At 44.2% G+C, this 19350-nt stretch overlaps 1 protein-coding gene across 1 annotated transcript; it reads right to left on the bottom strand.

Moving 5' to 3' along the window:
- Positions 1-893: 893 nt before the first annotated feature.
- On the bottom strand, positions 894-11082 carry LOC119393196 (translin). Its single transcript, XM_037660045.2, has 6 exons — positions 10888-11082; positions 9376-9469; positions 7253-7349; positions 4860-4975; positions 4294-4373; positions 894-1263 (listed from the first exon to the last, which is right to left on the bottom strand). Exons 1-6 carry the CDS (start codon positions 10957-10959, stop codon positions 1024-1026), a joined length of 699 nt encoding a protein of 232 aa, XP_037515973.1. The 5' UTR covers positions 10960-11082; the 3' UTR covers positions 894-1023.
- Positions 11083-19350: the final 8268 nt, after the last annotated feature.

The following is a 19350-nucleotide window of genomic DNA, read 5'->3' as shown; positions in this document are numbered from 1 at the left end:
ATTGTTATTGCAGAGACATCGTGCATTCTACTTGCACTCCTAAGTGCCCTGCAGCGGCATAATTACGAATGGGTTGCCTTTTCAATCATTTTTATCCTTCAAAAACACTAGGAGAAAATAAGCGTGTCCATGACTGTGGTTGCACAAAGCGCCACAAGATGCCGACACCATCGTCCAGTAATCCAGTATTCCTACACCCCTTTGCATATACCAGGATACTGCAAACGCTAAAAACTTCTCTTATGACTGTCGCAGTGGTAATTCAATATTACCTAAATTATAGTTTCAATGCAGTTATCATCACCATTTAGTAGTTTGCGCAAATGTAAAGATATACGTTCACGTACATAAGTAAACGTTTACATACGGGGAGCTAAAACTTTTCTAAAACATGCATCCCGGTAACATGGAAAACGCAATCCAGTATTCCAGTAACATGGTAACGTTAAGAAGTATACGCACAGCTAAAAGTCCCTTATACCTCATGGTTCCTTCACAAAACATCAAGCCATGCAAGTGAACTGCATCTTTGAAATTGAAGCACCGTCTTTCAGCTCAATCACAAAATGACCCACTGTAAACGCCGCACTGAAACACTGGTCCTCTCAATGAATTTATGTTAATGCTGCCTTTGAGTGGCCAATAAGATGAACCTGCATGTGGGTTACAGTGCATCAGCACAAATGAGAACTTGCGATACACAATAAATACGGTAATTAGCATTGAAAAACAACCACAGTGCCTTCCATTCACTGTTGGAAACCCACAACTCCTAATACACCACACCTAAGTTCAAAACAAATAATAGAACTTGATACTGACCATGATGAGAAGAATTGGAGCACCTTTCAGGGGCTTACAGACATATTAAAGCCAGAACATGAAGTACTTAATCAGCAAAATTGAACACCTTTTTATTCAGTGGCTTCCACTGCCACTAAATGAATGAACAAGAATGTGATGACAAACACAACAGAATAAGATGAGGCAGTCAACGGCCATGTCTGAAAGAGAAACACACACTTAGCCACTCTTGGGCACCAAGTCAGCATCACCTGATGGCTTGAGTCCGCGGATTGAGAGATCATAGACAACTTCTTCCACCTTCTTGAGATCGTATTTCAGTGCATCAAATTTCTTGCGAAGGTTATCGTTCTTCAGGTTCAGAAGTCGGAATCCCAAATTCATCTCGGTCACAAATGTTGATATTTTCATTGGCCAGCTGTAGTTTCCGGCAGTCACACTGTTCACAGCAAAGCGGCTCTACAGAAAAAAGATAGGGTCATATTATAGGCCCCCAATGCATTACTGCTCAAAAATCATGCACGACTGCAACTTCATCCTCGCTGGTGAAGGATTACTGATTTAGCAAACATACTACTATTATTGCATACATACATTAGGCTTCTGTTAATTGAACTACACTTAATTCAAATGCTCTATTTGATCCTGACAGAAGGTGTGGCCAGCACTCATACATTTTCTCAAACTATTGTAATTTCAATCTAGAGTCGGCCTTCCTTGAATAATTGGAACTTGACTGGTCAGCACACATGCACCTGGATTCAATGGTAACCCCAACAACGAGAATTAGCACTTAAGAGACCCACTTTCCTTGCTGCCGAAAAGCTCTGTACGCTTGTATAAAAAACTCAATACATTGCCATCCTTACAATCTATCACAGTTTACATTATGCATGTCTCAAAACACTCCATTTCAATCACAAACAAGATGTTGATCCATGCCTACATTAACCACTTTGCCAGATTGTCCTGTTTCATAGACGTGTGTCTGGAGCAGTGAAACAAAAAAGGAAAAGTGACTGAAGTCTATAGCCAACAGCTTAGCACGTAAAGCAACTTAATTCTGAACAAGCTTCCATAACCAAACAATGAAAACGACATTGTCATTGCCAGGCTATGCAAAAACTTCTTCTGACACCATCTTGTCAAATAGTGGGCTGTTACTAACGCTGCGACACAACTTCAGTTTTGTATAATCAATCCATGCAGGCAATTTTCAGAATAACTTTCATGAAATCAAAAGTGCATACATTAAAATAGGGCAAATACTAATAATTCATGGCGTGATTTCATAAAAACCAACCAAGGACAAGCCAAGAAATTGTCATTTTTGGCAGAAAATAGTGCATATCAAATGTGCTTTATGTCCTAACACAGCCGAGACTTATGCTGTAGCCATAAGCGTGGCAGTTGGTGTCAGACACATGTGCTGCTTATTCTGAATTATTCGCCACAGGCTGATTGCATAATCTAAATAACAAAGCTTCTGGCCTATACAAACATGCTGGTGCTGGTATGGAGGGTCAGGTTATAATTAAAGGGACCCTTTCCCTACAGAGTTTCTTGACCAAAAACAATACAAAAATACAGATTTGTTTTATTTGCCCATTTTATTCTATGGGTTTTGAAACAACGAAAAAAATTATCCAAAGGCACTTATTTATTCTCAACATACATACAAAATATATTTTTTTTAAATGTGCAGACGACTGTCTTTACTGCACTGCACTACGGAAAGTGCCCTAGCCTCTCCACTCTTTGGTGCAGAAAATGCCTCTTTGAAATCAAAGAAATAAATTACACCATCTCCCGCTAAAGGGGACCATGAAGCGACGCGAAGCCGGAGCACTTGCACGATCGCGTTTCGTTGGCGTTCGTTAGGCATGCTACCGACCTCGTGTCGTGGAACGCGAAGAGGGACGCTACGCGCGTCGTATCTTCCATTTAGCCCGGCCGTTAATTCTCACAGGGCGAGCGGGGAACGCGTTCGACAGGCGGGCGAGAGGGGGGCAGCGTAGGAGAGGAGGGAGAAGGGGAGGGGACGCGCATGCGCTCGAGCTCATCGCGGCGTTGCGCAGGAGAGAATTTCGGCATGTCTAGCCCGCATTTCAGTGGAAGAGTGGAAAGGGGGAGGGGAGAGGGAAAGTGGAGAGGGGAAGGGGAGAATGAGTGGAGAGGAGGTGTGTGGAGAGGGTATGCGCATGCGCAGTAAGGGTGGTCACGCCGCACACCACCACCACCACCACCACCACCACCACCGGATTGAGCTCCGCCTTAAGATACTTCGCATCTAAAAGAGCAAGGAAGCGAGTTTGTGAAAGAAACCTTGGATGCGCCGATGGGAGTTTGCTTACATCAAGGACATTCACTGCCGATGCATCGATACACGGCCGTCGTCCGAATACAATGATTTATAGAAACTATGCTGCCATGTGTAGTTGCTGCCACACTTGCAGAACTGGAATTCTTCACTTAACGAAGCTGTCCCGGCATGCACGCAACGCTCGCGCACAAAGGAGGACGCCATTTTCTAATTCTGGTTACATGAATAAAGTCCTTTCTCGGCCAAAATGCATGCTTTGAGCGTGTTTTGAAATTTTTTACTGTGCTATCTGTTGAAGCCAAAGAGAACACAGCACAATGAATCAGGGTAGCTTAACTGCGGCGCCACTAAACCCTTGTTTCATGGTGGACGAGCCCAGCTCGTCTTCGGTAGGAGCGGTACAAACTGTGTGGACAAGCTCAGCTCGTCTTCGGTAGGGAAAGGGTTAAAAAGAAAAACCGACTTTTAGTGTATTTCCATTTCCAATTGTGAAATTACCATTTCACAATTCCAATAGGACCTCCTGCCAGAAGAATGCACTTAGTTAGCGAGAAAACACACAAAAAGAAAAAGCCGGTGGCGACGCCACTTTGAAGTTCCCGCACCAACTTGCTGTGATGTTATAGATTTGGAAGGGTATACAGTGCCTATGCAGTTTGTAATCGGTAAAAATGAAGTACACTGTCCTGTTAGTGGGCCAGAGACTTAACACAACTTTCAGGAAATTTTCTTGAGCCAATGTTGCCAAAGTATGAAAAAAACACTTTGAAGTCTGTGACGTGATGCTGACATTCATGCCCAGAGACTCTGGCGATAAACTTAAGAATGAATCTGACCTTCATTTTCTCTTCCATTAATAGACCAGCAATGGTGAAATTAATGATAGTATAGTTTTCAAACAACAATTTAACAATTTATCAGTCTAAATTAGTTCACTGTTTTAAATAAGTGTCCCTTTAACTGAAAGATTGTGCTAACAGAAATGTACTGTATTAAATAAAGTAGTGCTCTGAAAAAATGGTTAGCTGCTACGTCCAGTAACATGAGAGCTACCTAGTAAAAAACTTGCACTGGTTTGCTGTAATGGTGCCACAAGAAACAAACGCACTTATAACGTTGGATGTGTGCTTCAGCCTAGCAGTCTGACAAGTGAAGCAAAAACTAACCAGCTCATCAGCCAGCATGAGCAGCCCACTCAGGTAGTCATCCAGATCCAAGTGGAAGCCCTTGTCTTGCTCTATGCACACTGCAAAGGCAAAAGGTGCAGTTAAAATATCACAAAATGAAGCCTGCAGTAGACTTTGTGCATGTCACCTGAGAAGAATCACACAAAACATTTATAGTCGTACATGTCCGAATGATACAAGAACTCAGGTGTCACAGTAACTAATACTTTATCGTGAAATTTACATACACATGACATTTGCTCTGCAGTGTTTTGCAAATACTTTTAAGGCATATGCTTAATAATTCACCCCATGTGCAAAATTACTTGCGTACCATTGAATAATTAGACCAAAACTTTAACATTTGCGCATTGTTTGGAGCCCGTTAACTAAACACAGTGTAACCTGTCTTGAAAAGGGGCACAGGAAAACTGTAAGGTTTACTGATTCAAGGCTTTCTCCATATGACTCGCTCTCTGAAATGATGCAGGCAAATTCAATTTCTTATCTTGTTTACAATTTCTTTTCTTGCTTCGGATCGAACTTTGGAGAGAGATCAAACTCACCGCCTAGCAAGTCAGCCACCTGTTCACGTTGCACAAGACGCTCTTCCTCCAGGTAGATTGTGAGGGCTGCAAGGAAGCTCAGCCTCTGAGTCACAAACCTCCAGTGGTCATGGAACCTGCATTGCAAATACAATCAAGTGCTGAACTGACCTGCAGTGCTACCAGTCAAGTGCTAGACTAGGGCAAAGCACTACCACAAGAGTAGAAGCGAACACGTTTCTAGCAGCACTGACTTGCTGCCACACTTGCTGTCCCGCTGTGCCAGTGTGAAACACTCCTGCGAAGTACCTTGCAGCCAGTGTAGACATGTTACGTAGCTTTGTCTGTGTGACAGCCACACTCAGAGCTTTGGAAAATCTTGTAATACTTTGAGGTTCTCCTCATTATTAGGGCGAAAGCCTTTCATATATAATGCGAACATGAACTTGAGTGAAAAGCCGGTGCGAGTGAAATGAAGCAAAAAAAAAAAGAAAGAAACAGTTGCAGTGATCATGAGTTGTGCATTCACTTGGTCTTTGCGACATTGGCGTGACAAAAAAGAAAAAAGAGAGAGACAGAAGCAACAGCATTTCTCTCAAGCGTGGCTCGATGTGCGAGCAGCATATTTACTTCATCTTTGCAGTGTTTGTATGAATAAAAAATTTTAAAAAGCACTGTTCGTGCGACATAAAGTGCACAGTAAAGTGCTTTCGCATTTGAATCATCTTAGGTTAATGCATAAGGGACCCTGTGAGCTTTTACTACCATGCTGTAATGAAATGTAAGCACCTGTTGTGCCTGATTATCTACATAAAATTCACAACTGTTACGTAGCCCAGGTACTAACAGCATTTTGACCCAATACCGTATATTGCCGATTATAAGTTGACGTTCTTTTCATAAAATGACCTTCCAAAGTTCGGGGGTCGACGTATAATCGGAGTCTACCTATACGTGGAATCATGAAGTCGACTTATCTGTGGGGTCCGACGAAAGGTCGTCGTCCTCGGATTTCCTGCTATTCGACGCATCGATAACATCAGCTGCAGAGGCAGCGGAGTCGCGGCAGCAGCTATCTCCCAACGCACGCACGCCACTTCCGGAGCCGGACATTTTTGCGATCTGCCACGATAATCGCGAAACTATAGCGAAACCATGCGAGGCGAAACTACGGAGCACGTTTAAAAAATCACCACCGCGTGGCATTAATGCGAACTGCTTGGGAAACACGGTCTCAAAAGCAGCATTTCAAACCTTTGATACAGGGCGAACGATGCTTTACGAATAAAGAGGAATTTATCTTGCAATGTACCCTGCAGTCTTGTCTTCACACAATAGAAATGATTCGTTGACAAACCATCGGCGTTCCAGAGAAAAGCTGGCAGCGCCGTGTGGGCTGGCAACACTTTGCGGGGAACTAAACCACGTGACCAGTCACATGCGCCCACAAGCGTCTTCGTGTCTTTTTGCGCTCACGCCTGTTCACCATTTTTGCATTTCGCTTCGCTTGCGAGCAGTGGTGTGCGTGATTTGCGATGCTGCCAAATGGACGGCAAGATGCCACCGCTACGCCGAGTCGGAAAGCAACGTTGAAGCAGGGCGCAAGTTTGATGAGTCGGAAAAGTGCGTGAGGGAACGGAGAAAACAAAGGACCAAGATCTTCGCGTGCGCTGCTACACGCCCTTCCTTTCACGGACCGAAGTCTGGACGATACCCTGCCGTTGAGGAGGCGGTTCGAGATTGGGTTCACGACTAGAGAAGCAAGAGCCTGAGTGTTTGCTACGATGATATTGAAGCAAAAGCACGCACTGCCGCGAAGGATATGTGCATCCCGCAAACCGAGTTCAAAGTATATCCAAGAAATGGGTCAACGATGCCTGGTATGGACTGACAACCGACATGGTCCGTGCGGCGTTTTCCACGTGTGGAATCTCAGTACCACCGGCACCCGTTCCGACAGCGAGCAGCAGCAGTGGCTCACACAATGGCAATGACCGTGACTGCGTCCTTCTCTCAAACAACGACGATTCGTAAGCAATGTTCCACGGGCAAATAAATGTGTCTTTGCATCACTCCATGAGGCTGTGTTCCGAACACAGCATGAGGCTGTGTTCGGAGTCAACTTTTTTTTTCCCCTAGAAAGGGTTGCAAGTTGGGGGGTCGACTTATAATCGGCAATATACGGTAACTAATCCTGTGCATATAAACAGACAGAGGCTCACTGATAGAAAAATGTGTGTAACATCCATTCTTTTCAGTATTTTTATTTATTTATTTATTTATTTAATACATACTGTAAATATGAAGTCAACGTAGGGTGGATAAAATACATTAGGTCACAAGAAGTAAAACTACGCTACTTTTCCAACTTCAAGGTGTTTGTATGACAGAATGGAATGAAAGTCAGTACTGACCTGTAGTACTGCCCCTCAGGCACTTTAGACTTGAGCACCTGGTACTGATCCCTGATAGTGGCAAACTGTGCCTTGCTCTTCTCACAAACCTCGGGAACTGTGGACAGTTGAAGGGACACATGCAACGCTCACGCACAGTGTTAGACAATGCAAAGTTAACAGTGGTATGGAGGGGATGGCACTTTCAGGTGCAACAGCCTTGTTTCAGTAAAATGTAGATGTTTTGAAGAGAAAATTGAGTTTGCCTGCTGAATGAGTCACTCGTAAAATTCTTTGACACCGAGGATTCTACATGTCGCTATTGCCATCATAATGAAAAACTATATTTTCAAATCTATGCACGAACTAAATTTGCCAAAGTATCAATGCAGGTGATAACACAGTCATTAAAGGGACACTAAAGGCAAATATTAAGTCGATGTTGATTGTTGAAATAGCGTTAAAGAAACCTCGTAATGCTTGTTTTGTGCCAAGGAAATGCTCATTTTGAAAGAAAATCACATTTTAGTGGTCCACACGGCGTTAGAGCACTTCAAATCACCTGCCTGAACGGGCCTTCTGACGTAGCAGTTGCCGTGCCCAACGTTGCCCGCCTTTACTGCCTGGCCGCTGACGTTACGGTTTCTTGCGCAACAGCAGCCATCAACCTAGCCAAAACGCAGCCATGGGCCACTTCGAAAGTGTACAGTTCACTGTAACGGAGCTTAATTTGGCCAGCAGCATAAGTAAAGTTAACACTGTAGTATCAACAGTGCGAAATAGCGAGAGCCAAGCACACGTAGCAGTATATGGTACCGAAACTACCACTGAGACGCGACTACGTGAGCAAAGCGCAGCTCGGCGAAAACGGAACTTTTGAACCACCCGTGCCGTTCCCCATGGTAATGCCAAGAGGTTCTTTTATCTATAAACCAAGCCGAAACGAACAAGCAGCATTTTATTACGTCTTGTGATCCACAGAAGGTTCTTCTTTTATTGAAACTAGTTTGATTACTAGTGGTTAATTGTACTCGGGACTCTTGACGTCATCGGGATAATTTCCAAAATGTCCCACTCATGGCGCATATCGTGTCGTAGATTTACCTTAATTTCTCGATTAGTAGAGCACTGCTGTTGATAATGTTGACGTTTTCGATGTTCTCACACATTGACCTTTCACTCTGACATAAATTATGCGCCTTTAGTGTCCCTTAAAGCTTGCCTTAACGTTGTGAAAACACTGAGCTTTATGCAACCTTGTCATTTGCTATCCTGGTCTAAATGTGAAGAGTCATCTTGGCAAAAAAAAAGTTCTGGCGTTTTGCATGCCAAAGCCCCTGATATGACCATGAAATCACCATATTTGGGGACTCTGTGATTAATCTTAAACACCTGAAGTTCTTTAACCCCTTCAGGTGTGAATTATGATGTACTGTCTGTAAAAGTGTCACATTTACATAACTTTGTTCCAAGGCACTCAATATTCTTCTGCAACAAGGAGAAGGTGATAATGTGTGGATTTGTGCATGTTTCCATATTTATAATCAGGGTGTAATTGAAACACTATCTATTCTGAATGAAGGAAAGAAGATGACTTTTAAGGGCTCTTTTTTTATTGTCTGTTAGTTGTCATTAATATTGTATCTATCCTGAAGTCGGTCATGTTCTACTTCTGTATAGAGAGAATCATATATGAGGCTTGAAGTACATGTACAATTTGTCATTGGTTATATTCATTTCGAGCAAATGAAAATTATGATTTCGATGACATTCTCAGAAAACGACATGTCAAACGACTCTTCGAATGTGGTAGTGCCTTCAGCAAAAGTAATCAACTGCAGCAATGTGCAGCATGAAGTTAGATGGAGACACACTGAATATGCAGGAGGTTCAGTTCAACCAAAGTCTTGCTCCTTCATGGCCCCTAGCTGGCTGTAACTGTTAAAAACAACTATAATTTACAAATGGTGCCACAGTGCCTGAAGGGGTTATTGTGCACGAAAATCTAAGTACATGGGAACGCATGATGAGCACACCACACAAAAGCCTTATCTGGAAAGCTGCAGATTTCCAAGTCAGTGCAGTTTGTATGGTCTTTGTTTAAGCTGGCATTAAGCTGAAGTATTTAGAAATGACAGACTCACTGGTATTAATGCCAGCCTGCTGGTGGATGGCCTGCAGCAGGGTGAGAATGCCACGAGCTGTCTGCTCTAGGTCCCGCACTGCCAGGCGAATTTCCTGTAATGATGATTCCACCTTATCAACACAAACCGCTTCAACGATACACGGTTAGAGGTACAGACAAACATGTCGCCAGCCATTGTGCTAAGGGCGGCTACATGGGTATTTCATTATTAAACTTCGTGGTAGCGCGTCAATGGACATGCACACATGGGAAAGAGTGGTACAAATACAGCTGTAAAATGGAAATAAACCTATTGTTGCAAATTCGCACTGTGCATTGTCTTATGTTTATTTTGCATGTGTCCACGTCCTTTGGCACACTGCCGCGAAGTCATTTTGATAGTTAATAACTTTTCTGGCGTAAGCATTGGCACTAACATATACGACACTACCAGAGCACTGAGGAGTCAAGGAAAGTGCATGGTTGTTACCATTGTTTAGATATGCTGCCAATCTTGACAGGTATTATTGCAGGAAGGCAGATCAAAAAAGGAGAGAGTACAGATACACGACACTTAAGACAAGCAGTTTAGGCTTGAATGTGAGTCTAGTGAATACAAAAGTAATTTACGTTTATTGGGAAAAAGGGTAGAACACACTTACAGACACTGACAGAATACTTCAGTAAAGCGACTGCCTTTATAATTCCACTGGGAGGTTCCTGTCAATCCTATCCATACTGAAGAGCTTGGTAAATATGAAAAATGAGTATGTTCCCATAAGCACTACTGTAGTGGCAAGTTCGAATATCTTCGTTAAAAAAACAAAAAGGTGGCGATGGACAAAGCAGGTTTGCACCAACACCATAGTAATTACACCACAACACTTCCTATGTGTGCGGTTCGGATGTTGTGCTGCGTTTTTTTTTTTTTTTTTTTTTTTAGACCGTGCATGCACGTCCTACGTTCTATGATGAACACTTGCTAACAAACTCAGCTTTCTGCGGTTCAATAGGCGTAAAGGCACGCGCGACAGTAACGATGTGTAAAATTTACACATATCTGGGCAGTGCTTGTCGTTTTATCAATTTCTTTCCGAGCGGCAGTGGCGTTGCTAAAGCAATTGAATAATTTAGCGACTTTCAAACCTGCGGGGCATAGAAGTACAATCTCACATTGGAACGCAACCTCAATCGCTAGCAAACATATCAGCTTGTTGGTGCTCAGCTAAAGCTATGAGCTGAGACAGGCGTATGCAGCGAGTTTTAGCCAACCACCGCTGCTTCACTGATCGCTTACTAGATGCGATGATGACGATTCGAACGTTTAGAAACGCCGGGGTAACGTTCGCGAAGCCGCACATGTAATTATACGACAGGATATATTCTAAATACAGTGCTACTGCACTCCCTAAGAGATGAGAAAATAAACTGTTACGTCTAAATTACCCTTACAATATCATATCAACAAACGTCAGGAAGACGAAAACGCGAGGTGCGTTTTGACAGGGCCGGTTGAGAAAGAACTACTCGCCTCGCGAATGTCTTGCTCGCCGTCCAAATGCTCTTGAAATGACAGGAACACATCGCTCACGGAGTGGGACATTTTGAACTAATACCCTACGGTGGAGAATAGGAAGACAATAAACCTTAGGCAAAATGTATAAAAGCTCGGCCGCAGAACGAAACACAAACGGCACGCGCTTCAGAATGGACTAAATAAGAACGCGCACGCGCAGTCGTTTGCACAGCGTTGCCACATGCCAACTATATGCCACATGCCACGCATACAAAAAAGGTTTTGTTTTTGAGGTAAATCACCTATTACGGTTTATTGCTGACACATGCATTTTATAAAACGTAAATCAACCCTCATAATACAATAATGTAGGCTTTCAGCTTTTAGGTGCTATGTGTTCATACAGCGAATTGCTTTATCAGCACCGAAACCGAAAGCTTAGGTGGCTTAGGTGCGAGTTGCTCCGTGAGCGCGTCGCTTGAATGGTCTCGTCACGAAAGAAAGTTGGCGTGCAAACAAGGACAGAGGAAAAGAGAACGAGGCAACACAAACGCCGACTGTCAAATGAAAGGGCGCCCAGTGGCAGGAAAGAAGGCAGGCACAAAACTTGTCTGCGCATGCTCAGGTATTGATGGCTGGCTCACGCATGCGCTTCCACTACTATTGCTATGCCCGAATTACTCAGCCATTAGATGGGTTTCTTCGTCCCTGTGACTGTACAAAACGGCACATTATTCGAATTTTGGCGTGCACTTACAATCTCAACAACGCCAGAATGATTAGATGGTGATCCTCCAGTTAATGATTATCACGGTGGCCTGTCTGCCCTACGTAGAAAGGGCCGCAGCTAAAAGGAACTTCATAAACCACACCACTGCGGCAGTCCGTAAATTTATTGGTGTTTTACAACGCAAAAGTCTATCCGAGCTCTTTTTACCCGTGACCTGCTGGTGTCGATTGATCATTTGATGAGTGACCGAGTCCCGTATTTGCCTATGGCTAACTAATTCTGGGAAGAAACAACTGTTCGAACGAGAACAACCATAGTATTGTGGAGCGTTAAGAGGTTCCGCCCTCGGTCAAAATGCATGCAGTAGGAAAAGTTGCGTCATTAGATGTTTCAGGTATGCTCTACATCTCGTGAAATTACGAAGGAGGCGGAGTTACTGCCATATGCTGCCGTAAATGAGATATTAATCAACGCTGCATCGTGGACTGCAAGCCAAGCTTTTAAGTTTTTGTTGGGTGTTTTTGTATCTCTTTACATCCTTTGACATTATTTAGAAGTAATGAGCCCTGCACAATTTAAGCTTCTGAGCTCTTCAAGCTGACCTGATATGACCGGCACTTTTCTTTCTACAAATATATTGTATATCTGCAGCTCCTATGAAAAGGTGAACACCACAAATTTCCACGTCCCCAACCTGGATGGATGGACGGATGCGATGAGCGTCCCCTTTATAACGGGGCGGTGACCTGGGCGCCACAAAGATGGAAAAAACTTTTTCTTCATTATTATCATCTTTTAATTCGGCCTAATACCTTCTACTCCAATTCAGTGGTTCTTGCTCTAGAAAAAAAAAAAAAAGACCCTAAATTCACAGCCCAACTTGGTGCGCCTTCGGCAGAGTAACCTGAGTTTTCCCACTATTTATTTTCGTAAAACTCAAATAATTTCTCGCAACACTCGGCCTGAACTCTTTTTAGTTTTTTACTTGCATATAGACGTCAGTCTACTCTCTGCTCCCAAGCTGTCAACATGTGCAGCCCTCTCCTCGGCTAAACAGAGCTCCCAGCACGACATAACACAGGTACAGACGCCCACTTTTTTAACCAGAACGCGCGAGCGTCGACCGGCGAGTTTATAAGCGCCGCACAACGGACCGCAGCGACGAAATGAACGAGAATACGCGCATGCGCGCCATGAGCAATCCTGGGCAGCTGTCGTCTGCTAGGCTTTTACGAGAACCGGACACCACGCCCGCTTTACTCTCTTTTCTTCTGGCAGCCGAGGCGGCATCCTTGATTCTACGCGAAGCGCATTCCCGAGAAATCGGATGAAAGGCGTTATAACAGCGAAGAGCAACGACATCTGATCGGAATATTTCGCTTAGCAATTCACATCTTTCTGCAAATACAGAAAAGAAGGGGGTACCAGGTGACAATTGATAATCTTTTCTCAGCGGCGTTTAGAAAAGAGAACAAAAGGCGATAACGGACAAAAAGTGTTGGCAGCTTGCTCTAGTGGTGCGCGGCTGCAATGACAGCGGAGCTTGCGGCCGACCTAGCTTATGAGCAAGATCTTAATTAACATGGTAATAACTAGCAATGCATAAATTACCATGATCTTAATTAAGAAGTTCTCAACTAACGTGATCCTCATTAGCAAAGTCCTAATCAGCGTGGGTCTAATTTAATTAACAAGACCTTAATCTTAATTAACAAGATCTTAATTAGCCTGACTAATTAACGTGATTAACACATGGCATGGTTTAATTAGTTTGATCTTAACCAAGCTTGGCTTAATTGGCTTGACTAAGCACGAAGACCACAAAGAAGAGGCGGAAGAGAGCCAGAGCCGCTGATGAGTTTCTTGTCGACTCTGCACGGCATAACGAAAAGCCTTAGCGGCTCCGCTGTCAAAATGCTGATACGCACGTAGTATAATTAGCGGGTGTAATCACATCCCATCCACCTGAAGCACGACCACTTGACCTTTTCTTTATAACTTGATGGCATCGTTCGTAAAAGCAAAAAAAGAATTACGATAGCGTAGCTCAAAAGAAGCGGGCGTGGTGTCCGGTTCCCGTAAAAGCCTATCGGACGACAGCTGCACAGGGCTGCTGATAGCGCGCATGCGCGTATTCTCGTTCATTTCGTCTCTGCGCTCCGTTGTGCGGCGCTTATAAACTCGCCGGTCGACGCCCGCGCGTTCAGGTTAAAAAAGTGGGCGTCTGTACCTGCTCGATACTGAGGACTATATCATCATATCGTGGTAAAAGAAGAAGGCATGCTGGTTTTTTTTCTAAACATTTATAGCAATAAATTTGACAACAGGGCGATACGAGACGGTTCAGATAAACAATGAAATGATGGGTATTGTAGACCACTGTTTTTCTAGAATCTAGAATATATCAATTAAGATGGCTGCTCAACTACAGAAATTCAACAAATCAGCGTAATAGGAAAGAGGGCAAGGGTTGACATTCAAAGACTGTGAAACACACTGATGTTAGCCTTCAAACTAAAATCAATCCCAAAAATGCCCGACTTTTATTATATTGCCACGCACCATTTAGCGCTAACGACACGCAGAGCTCGGAGGTGTTTCAGTATGTGTAGTACCACCTGCGAGATTGCCCGAAGGGTGCGCTTAAAGCAACGCTCCTCTAGAGTTACTGTATATGCGGGGTGTGTAGTCTTTCTCTTCTCTTCTTTCATATGCTTTTAATGAACATTCAATTTCGAGTCATGATAGAGAGTTTATTTCCTAGATTGTACAGTATATCTTAAAATTCCTTGTCTTGTAGAGTACACGTGGTCTGTTTCCGGTTTTTTCCGTTTCAAGATGAAATGCTGGCTTGCTGTTTCTTTTGCGGTTTTGGTTTGCTCAAATGAGGTCACATGGGTGTGAGGGGTGTGTAGTCCTTTTCTTTTTCTTCTTTTCTTTCATATGCTTGTAAAAAACATTCATTTGCGAGTCAGCGCTGTGGTTTGTGCTTCTATTCTCTTCGTCCGTATCGTCGTTGCGCCGTTTCAAAAATGTTCCGGTGTGGTTAGTTGTGTGTCCAGAAAAGCTGGATCTGTAGCTCAACTAACTGAAGTTAGAGAGCGTCGCCATTACAGCATAAATATGTCATGGAAAAAGTTGCAGCACACCTAATCTTACGATGATTGTCACGTTGATGCCATAAGAATTCAAGTAGTGTAGCCGTCTAGCTGGCCATTCACAATCATGAAGAAATATTCGTGACGACATTCTGACGATTTTATTGACTTTCCATTTCTGCGCCCAACAATTCAGTAATGTGTGGATCGAAAGGCAAGTAGGGCATATATTTGAGGGCTCTGAAGTCGATGATTCCGCTCACGAAGACCTGACATCGTACACCGTCGGTCCCCGATGTGGGTATACGTAGTGGCAAACACTTTCTTTGTGAACTGTGTGGACCAGTCCCTTTAGAAGCCCGCGCATTACCCACCATGTTGGCTTGTTGCCTATGGCGTTACGAAGATAACGAGGGCGCCGGTTCGATTTCCGGCCATTTATTATACAAACATCTAGGCGCGAAGAAGACGAAGAACACTGCAGACGGGTGTTACAGTGTTTTTTGTCTTCGTCTTCTTCGCGCCTAGATGTTTGCAGAGGTGTGTATGACCAACTGTGTATGATCTCAAACTAAAGCTTTGGTGGCGTTTCGATGCGGGTTATAATAATGATAAAAAACACGACCGTGTACTTAAGTACAGTACACGGTCATGTTTGGTGCACGCGCAGTAAACAGATAATGAGATATAAAAGGAAAAGAAAAAGGTGGCCTGGGTTTATCCGGAGTCGCCCATTGTGCGTGCCTATGCAAATCCCAGAAATTATTTTTTTTATAGTCCGCACTGAAGCCTCCTAGCTTTATAATCGCTGACATGCTCTATTACTGTAGCACACAAAAAACGCGTTTACGACGTAAAACCTGACCATTTGAGAAGAACTCTTGAATCTTGTTTTATTTCTGCTGTACTACTTCACTCGTGAAACACAGCGTCACGTTGACACTCGGCCTGACGCTTGGTCGATGTCATCGTAGCCAGGCATAAAAAAATTAGACGCGTTTTTTCATTCTTGTACCTGCATTAATCGAACTTTGGCGTGTATTTACACTCTCGACAATGTAAAGAATGATTAGATGGTGAGCCTTCGGTTGATAGTCTGCGTCTGTGTTTCCTTACCTTCTTTTGTGAGTTCTTACCGACTTGCTAATTAAGCGTTCTGTCACTCTAGAATTTCAAATATTTTATTAGCTTTCTGATCCCTGCTGCTTTCCCGTCTCAACTTTGCGCGCCTAACAATTTTCGTCCGTAGCTCATTGCACAGACCTCATGTTCTTAATCATCTTAACAACGATTGGCTAAATAACAATTGCTGGCTGAAGTAATCATGCGACAGCGGCTCTACAGCAGATCATCAAAGTGGGGTTAGGTATACACCAATACTGCTAATCATATTGGCGGAATTTTAGATTTAGGGGCACTGATGTGGTCGGGGGTCTGCCTATAGGACCGGGGAGCTGCCAGGCGGCCTCAGGAAGAAGTAGAGTTCACCAGCCGGAGATGATTGCAAGAACGTTTATTTACATGACGATTTGGTAGCGTGCGGTAGCGTGCTTTGGAGCGTCTCGACGCTCGCGTTATAAAGCCTGGGTCTTCCCCAGGTTCCATGTTGGGGAAAACCATTGAGTCCAGGACAGTCCAATCAACAAGTTGTCTTCATCTCCGCCCCCAAAGGGGAAAGGTCAAGCACTGCCTCCTTCCCACTGCAGGAAAGAGAGAAGCGGCACGCCCGGCTCAACGGACGGTGCCCGGGAGGTGAACAAAAGACACAATAGGGCACCATACACACAAAGAAGGGATCACGGAGGCGCAAATTCCTGCAAACTGGCCGTGTTGTTAGGTGCAGTCTTTCCTTGCCTCGATAGCGCCGCCGGCGCAGCAGACGGCCAGCTGCCGGTCGGGTCACAAAGCCACAAAGACACCTCGTAGTGTGGAAAAGGTGCCCGATGAGGAATATCAGGCATCTCGCAGAATGCTGAACAAAGCAGTGCACAAGTGAATGCCTCTTCCGAGCAGTTATGACGGCAAACAGCTCACTTCCAGGCCATAAAACCGTCAAACTCGGCCGGGTGTGTCCAAGGCGATTGACGAGGTGCACTGACAGCCTTGAAGGGTTCAGGACACTGCAGCTGTGTTGTAGCCGCATCAGGTGCACTTCGGGGAACGTTGAAGGTGAAGAAAGCAGGGCAGATGCCGCCAAATCATTCCCACGGCCCAGCGGCGCCAAGCCGTGAAAGCCGATCATAACAGCACATTTAGGAACCCCAGGTGGTCGAAATTTGCGGAGCCCTCCACTACGGCGTCTCTCATAATCATATCGTGGTTTTGTGACGTTAAACACGAGATATTATTATTATTATTATTATTATTATTATTATTATTATTATTATTATTATTATTATTATTATTATTATTATTATTATTATTATTATTATTATTATTATTATTATTATTGTTGTTGTTGTTGTTGTTGTTGTTGTTGTTGTTGTTATTTGGCGAAATTCATGTGCTCATACATAAGGCAAGCATGGCGCTGCAATGAAACAGTGCTGACAGATTGGGATTTGGCCTGTGAAATGACATCTTTAATATGCCTGACATACACATAATATACACAATAAATAGCACATCACTATCATAACCGCAGTAGCACATTGATGATGAATGTACAATACACTTTGTTAACATTGGTAATAACTTATCATATTGGCCTCCGGACACAAACCACGTGACTAGCGAATTTCGGGCAGAATAAAGTGCGTCTGAACGATGTTCCTGTAATTAATGTATCTATAAACTATCATCTGATGTAGTTTGTGTGCAACACAATGACAGTGGTAAAACAACGCGGACAATGCTTTAATGGTTTCTTTGAAGAACAATTGAGAACGCGCACGTATTTCTCGTGGTGCATTAATTTATTCGCACGGAAGCTGACTTCAGCTGCGTTCAGATAAATAAAACGGGAACTGTTGAGGAAACAAGCAATGCATAGAAAGTGAGAAACCTTTCACTTCCGATTTGATTTGTGAGACAACTACAGGATATGTACAACATCGTGCAGTCCTTTTCTCCCTAAAGATTCACTGCAGTTGTAAAAGGGCAGTCACTGCAGTGCACAATCGAGCCGCTCGCACCAGATTATAAGCGGTACAGCACTGCAATTGGGCCCCTTTAACGCGACACTGAAAGGTGCCCTGCAACACCTTTCTGTGTTATATTGGAATAGTCTCATTATTGACGTGTGACTCTTCACGAGTCATATGCCGCAAAAATGTTCGAATCCGTCAAGTCTAAGTGGTGTTACCAAATTAGAGGAATCACGTTCCGCAGCTTTCGCCCTCCACTCTACGCCGCGAGCGCGCGGAAAGCTAGGCAGCGAGTCGAGGGAGGGAGCGCAGAGGAGCGAAGCTGCGCCCAAGAGCGCCGGCGGAATTTTTTTCTTCATTTTTTTCTCTCTGACGTCTGGGCGCAGCCACGTGGTCTGTGCCGCCACTTCCGGTCGGCTTGCGTCGTTCTCCTCGAGGGGAGCCGATCGCACTGTGTATCGCGCGTGCTTGAAAACTGCGCGTCGGTTTGGTAATGTTGGGTGTGCACCTCGAACGCCGTAGTGTTTTCATCGCTCTGCCAACCATGGAAGCAAACCTGCGCGCTCGTTTGGAACGAATGACAGCTGAGATCGGTTTCGGCCCATACTCCGATACACCGCCTCGTAAGACGGCACTGGCAGACGACCCCGAAGCGCCGCCATTACCGGACGCCAGCATTGTTATCGGAGACATGCTGCGCCCCTGCCTCGGTCGGTCGTGAGAACGTGCCGACGATGCAGTTCCCAGCTGACGAGGCAACACTCGAACGGCTGCCACTCACAACGGCAACCGGCGATGGTCAAAAGCACAGAAATATTCACGTTTTCGGCACTGCGCATGGCGAAGAAAACGGAACCACGCAACTACGAGCAGACGAGCTGTCGGTGAGACCGGAAGTGCTAATATTAATGTTTGTTCGGTGTTTTTAACGCGATAACAGAATATAAACATACATATTATCTACTTATTGAACTCAAAATTAACAACGAAAGTAATAATGAGGGTGTTATCGTGATTATAACATCAGCCAATGGTGGAACTGCCGACAATCGCGTCATATTTTGCGGACTAATACATCATTTGTCGAGAGAAGAGGGAGCGATTTTCAGCTGACTTTGAGAATTTATTGTAAATTCCAGGCCGTGCGCATCGCTATAATATTTGGCTCGCGTGTTCTCGGGAGCCTTGACTACCGATCGGCAGCGCTTTTTGAGCATGCTCGAAAAGTGTTGCAGGGCCCCTTGAAGTGAAACAATGAATCAGAGAAAATTAAGCTCTAAGTTTCAATTTTAAATTTCGCGCCCAAATACCTGCACATTGTTGTCAGCATGACGCCAGGAATTCCAAAGTGTCTTTAGGTTTTTTTTTTTTGCCGTATTGGGTCAGCAAGATTTGGTGAGGAGAGCGTATTTCATTTATACTGCTGAAGAACTACGCAGGCCCTAGCAGACGCCGTCCAAAATCAGGGCTGGGCAGAGATACTCGGAAAAGTATTCCGGAATACAGATATCGAAATACATGGACCGTAAGCTTAAAATACAGATACTGAGATACATTTGCCTTT

The sequence above is a fragment of the Rhipicephalus sanguineus genome, chromosome 5, assembly GCF_013339695.2.
Source record: "Rhipicephalus sanguineus isolate Rsan-2018 chromosome 5, BIME_Rsan_1.4, whole genome shotgun sequence".
NCBI classification, from domain to species: domain Eukaryota; kingdom Metazoa; phylum Arthropoda; class Arachnida; order Ixodida; family Ixodidae; genus Rhipicephalus; species Rhipicephalus sanguineus.
This window is presented reverse-complemented; position numbering and strand designations above follow the sequence as displayed.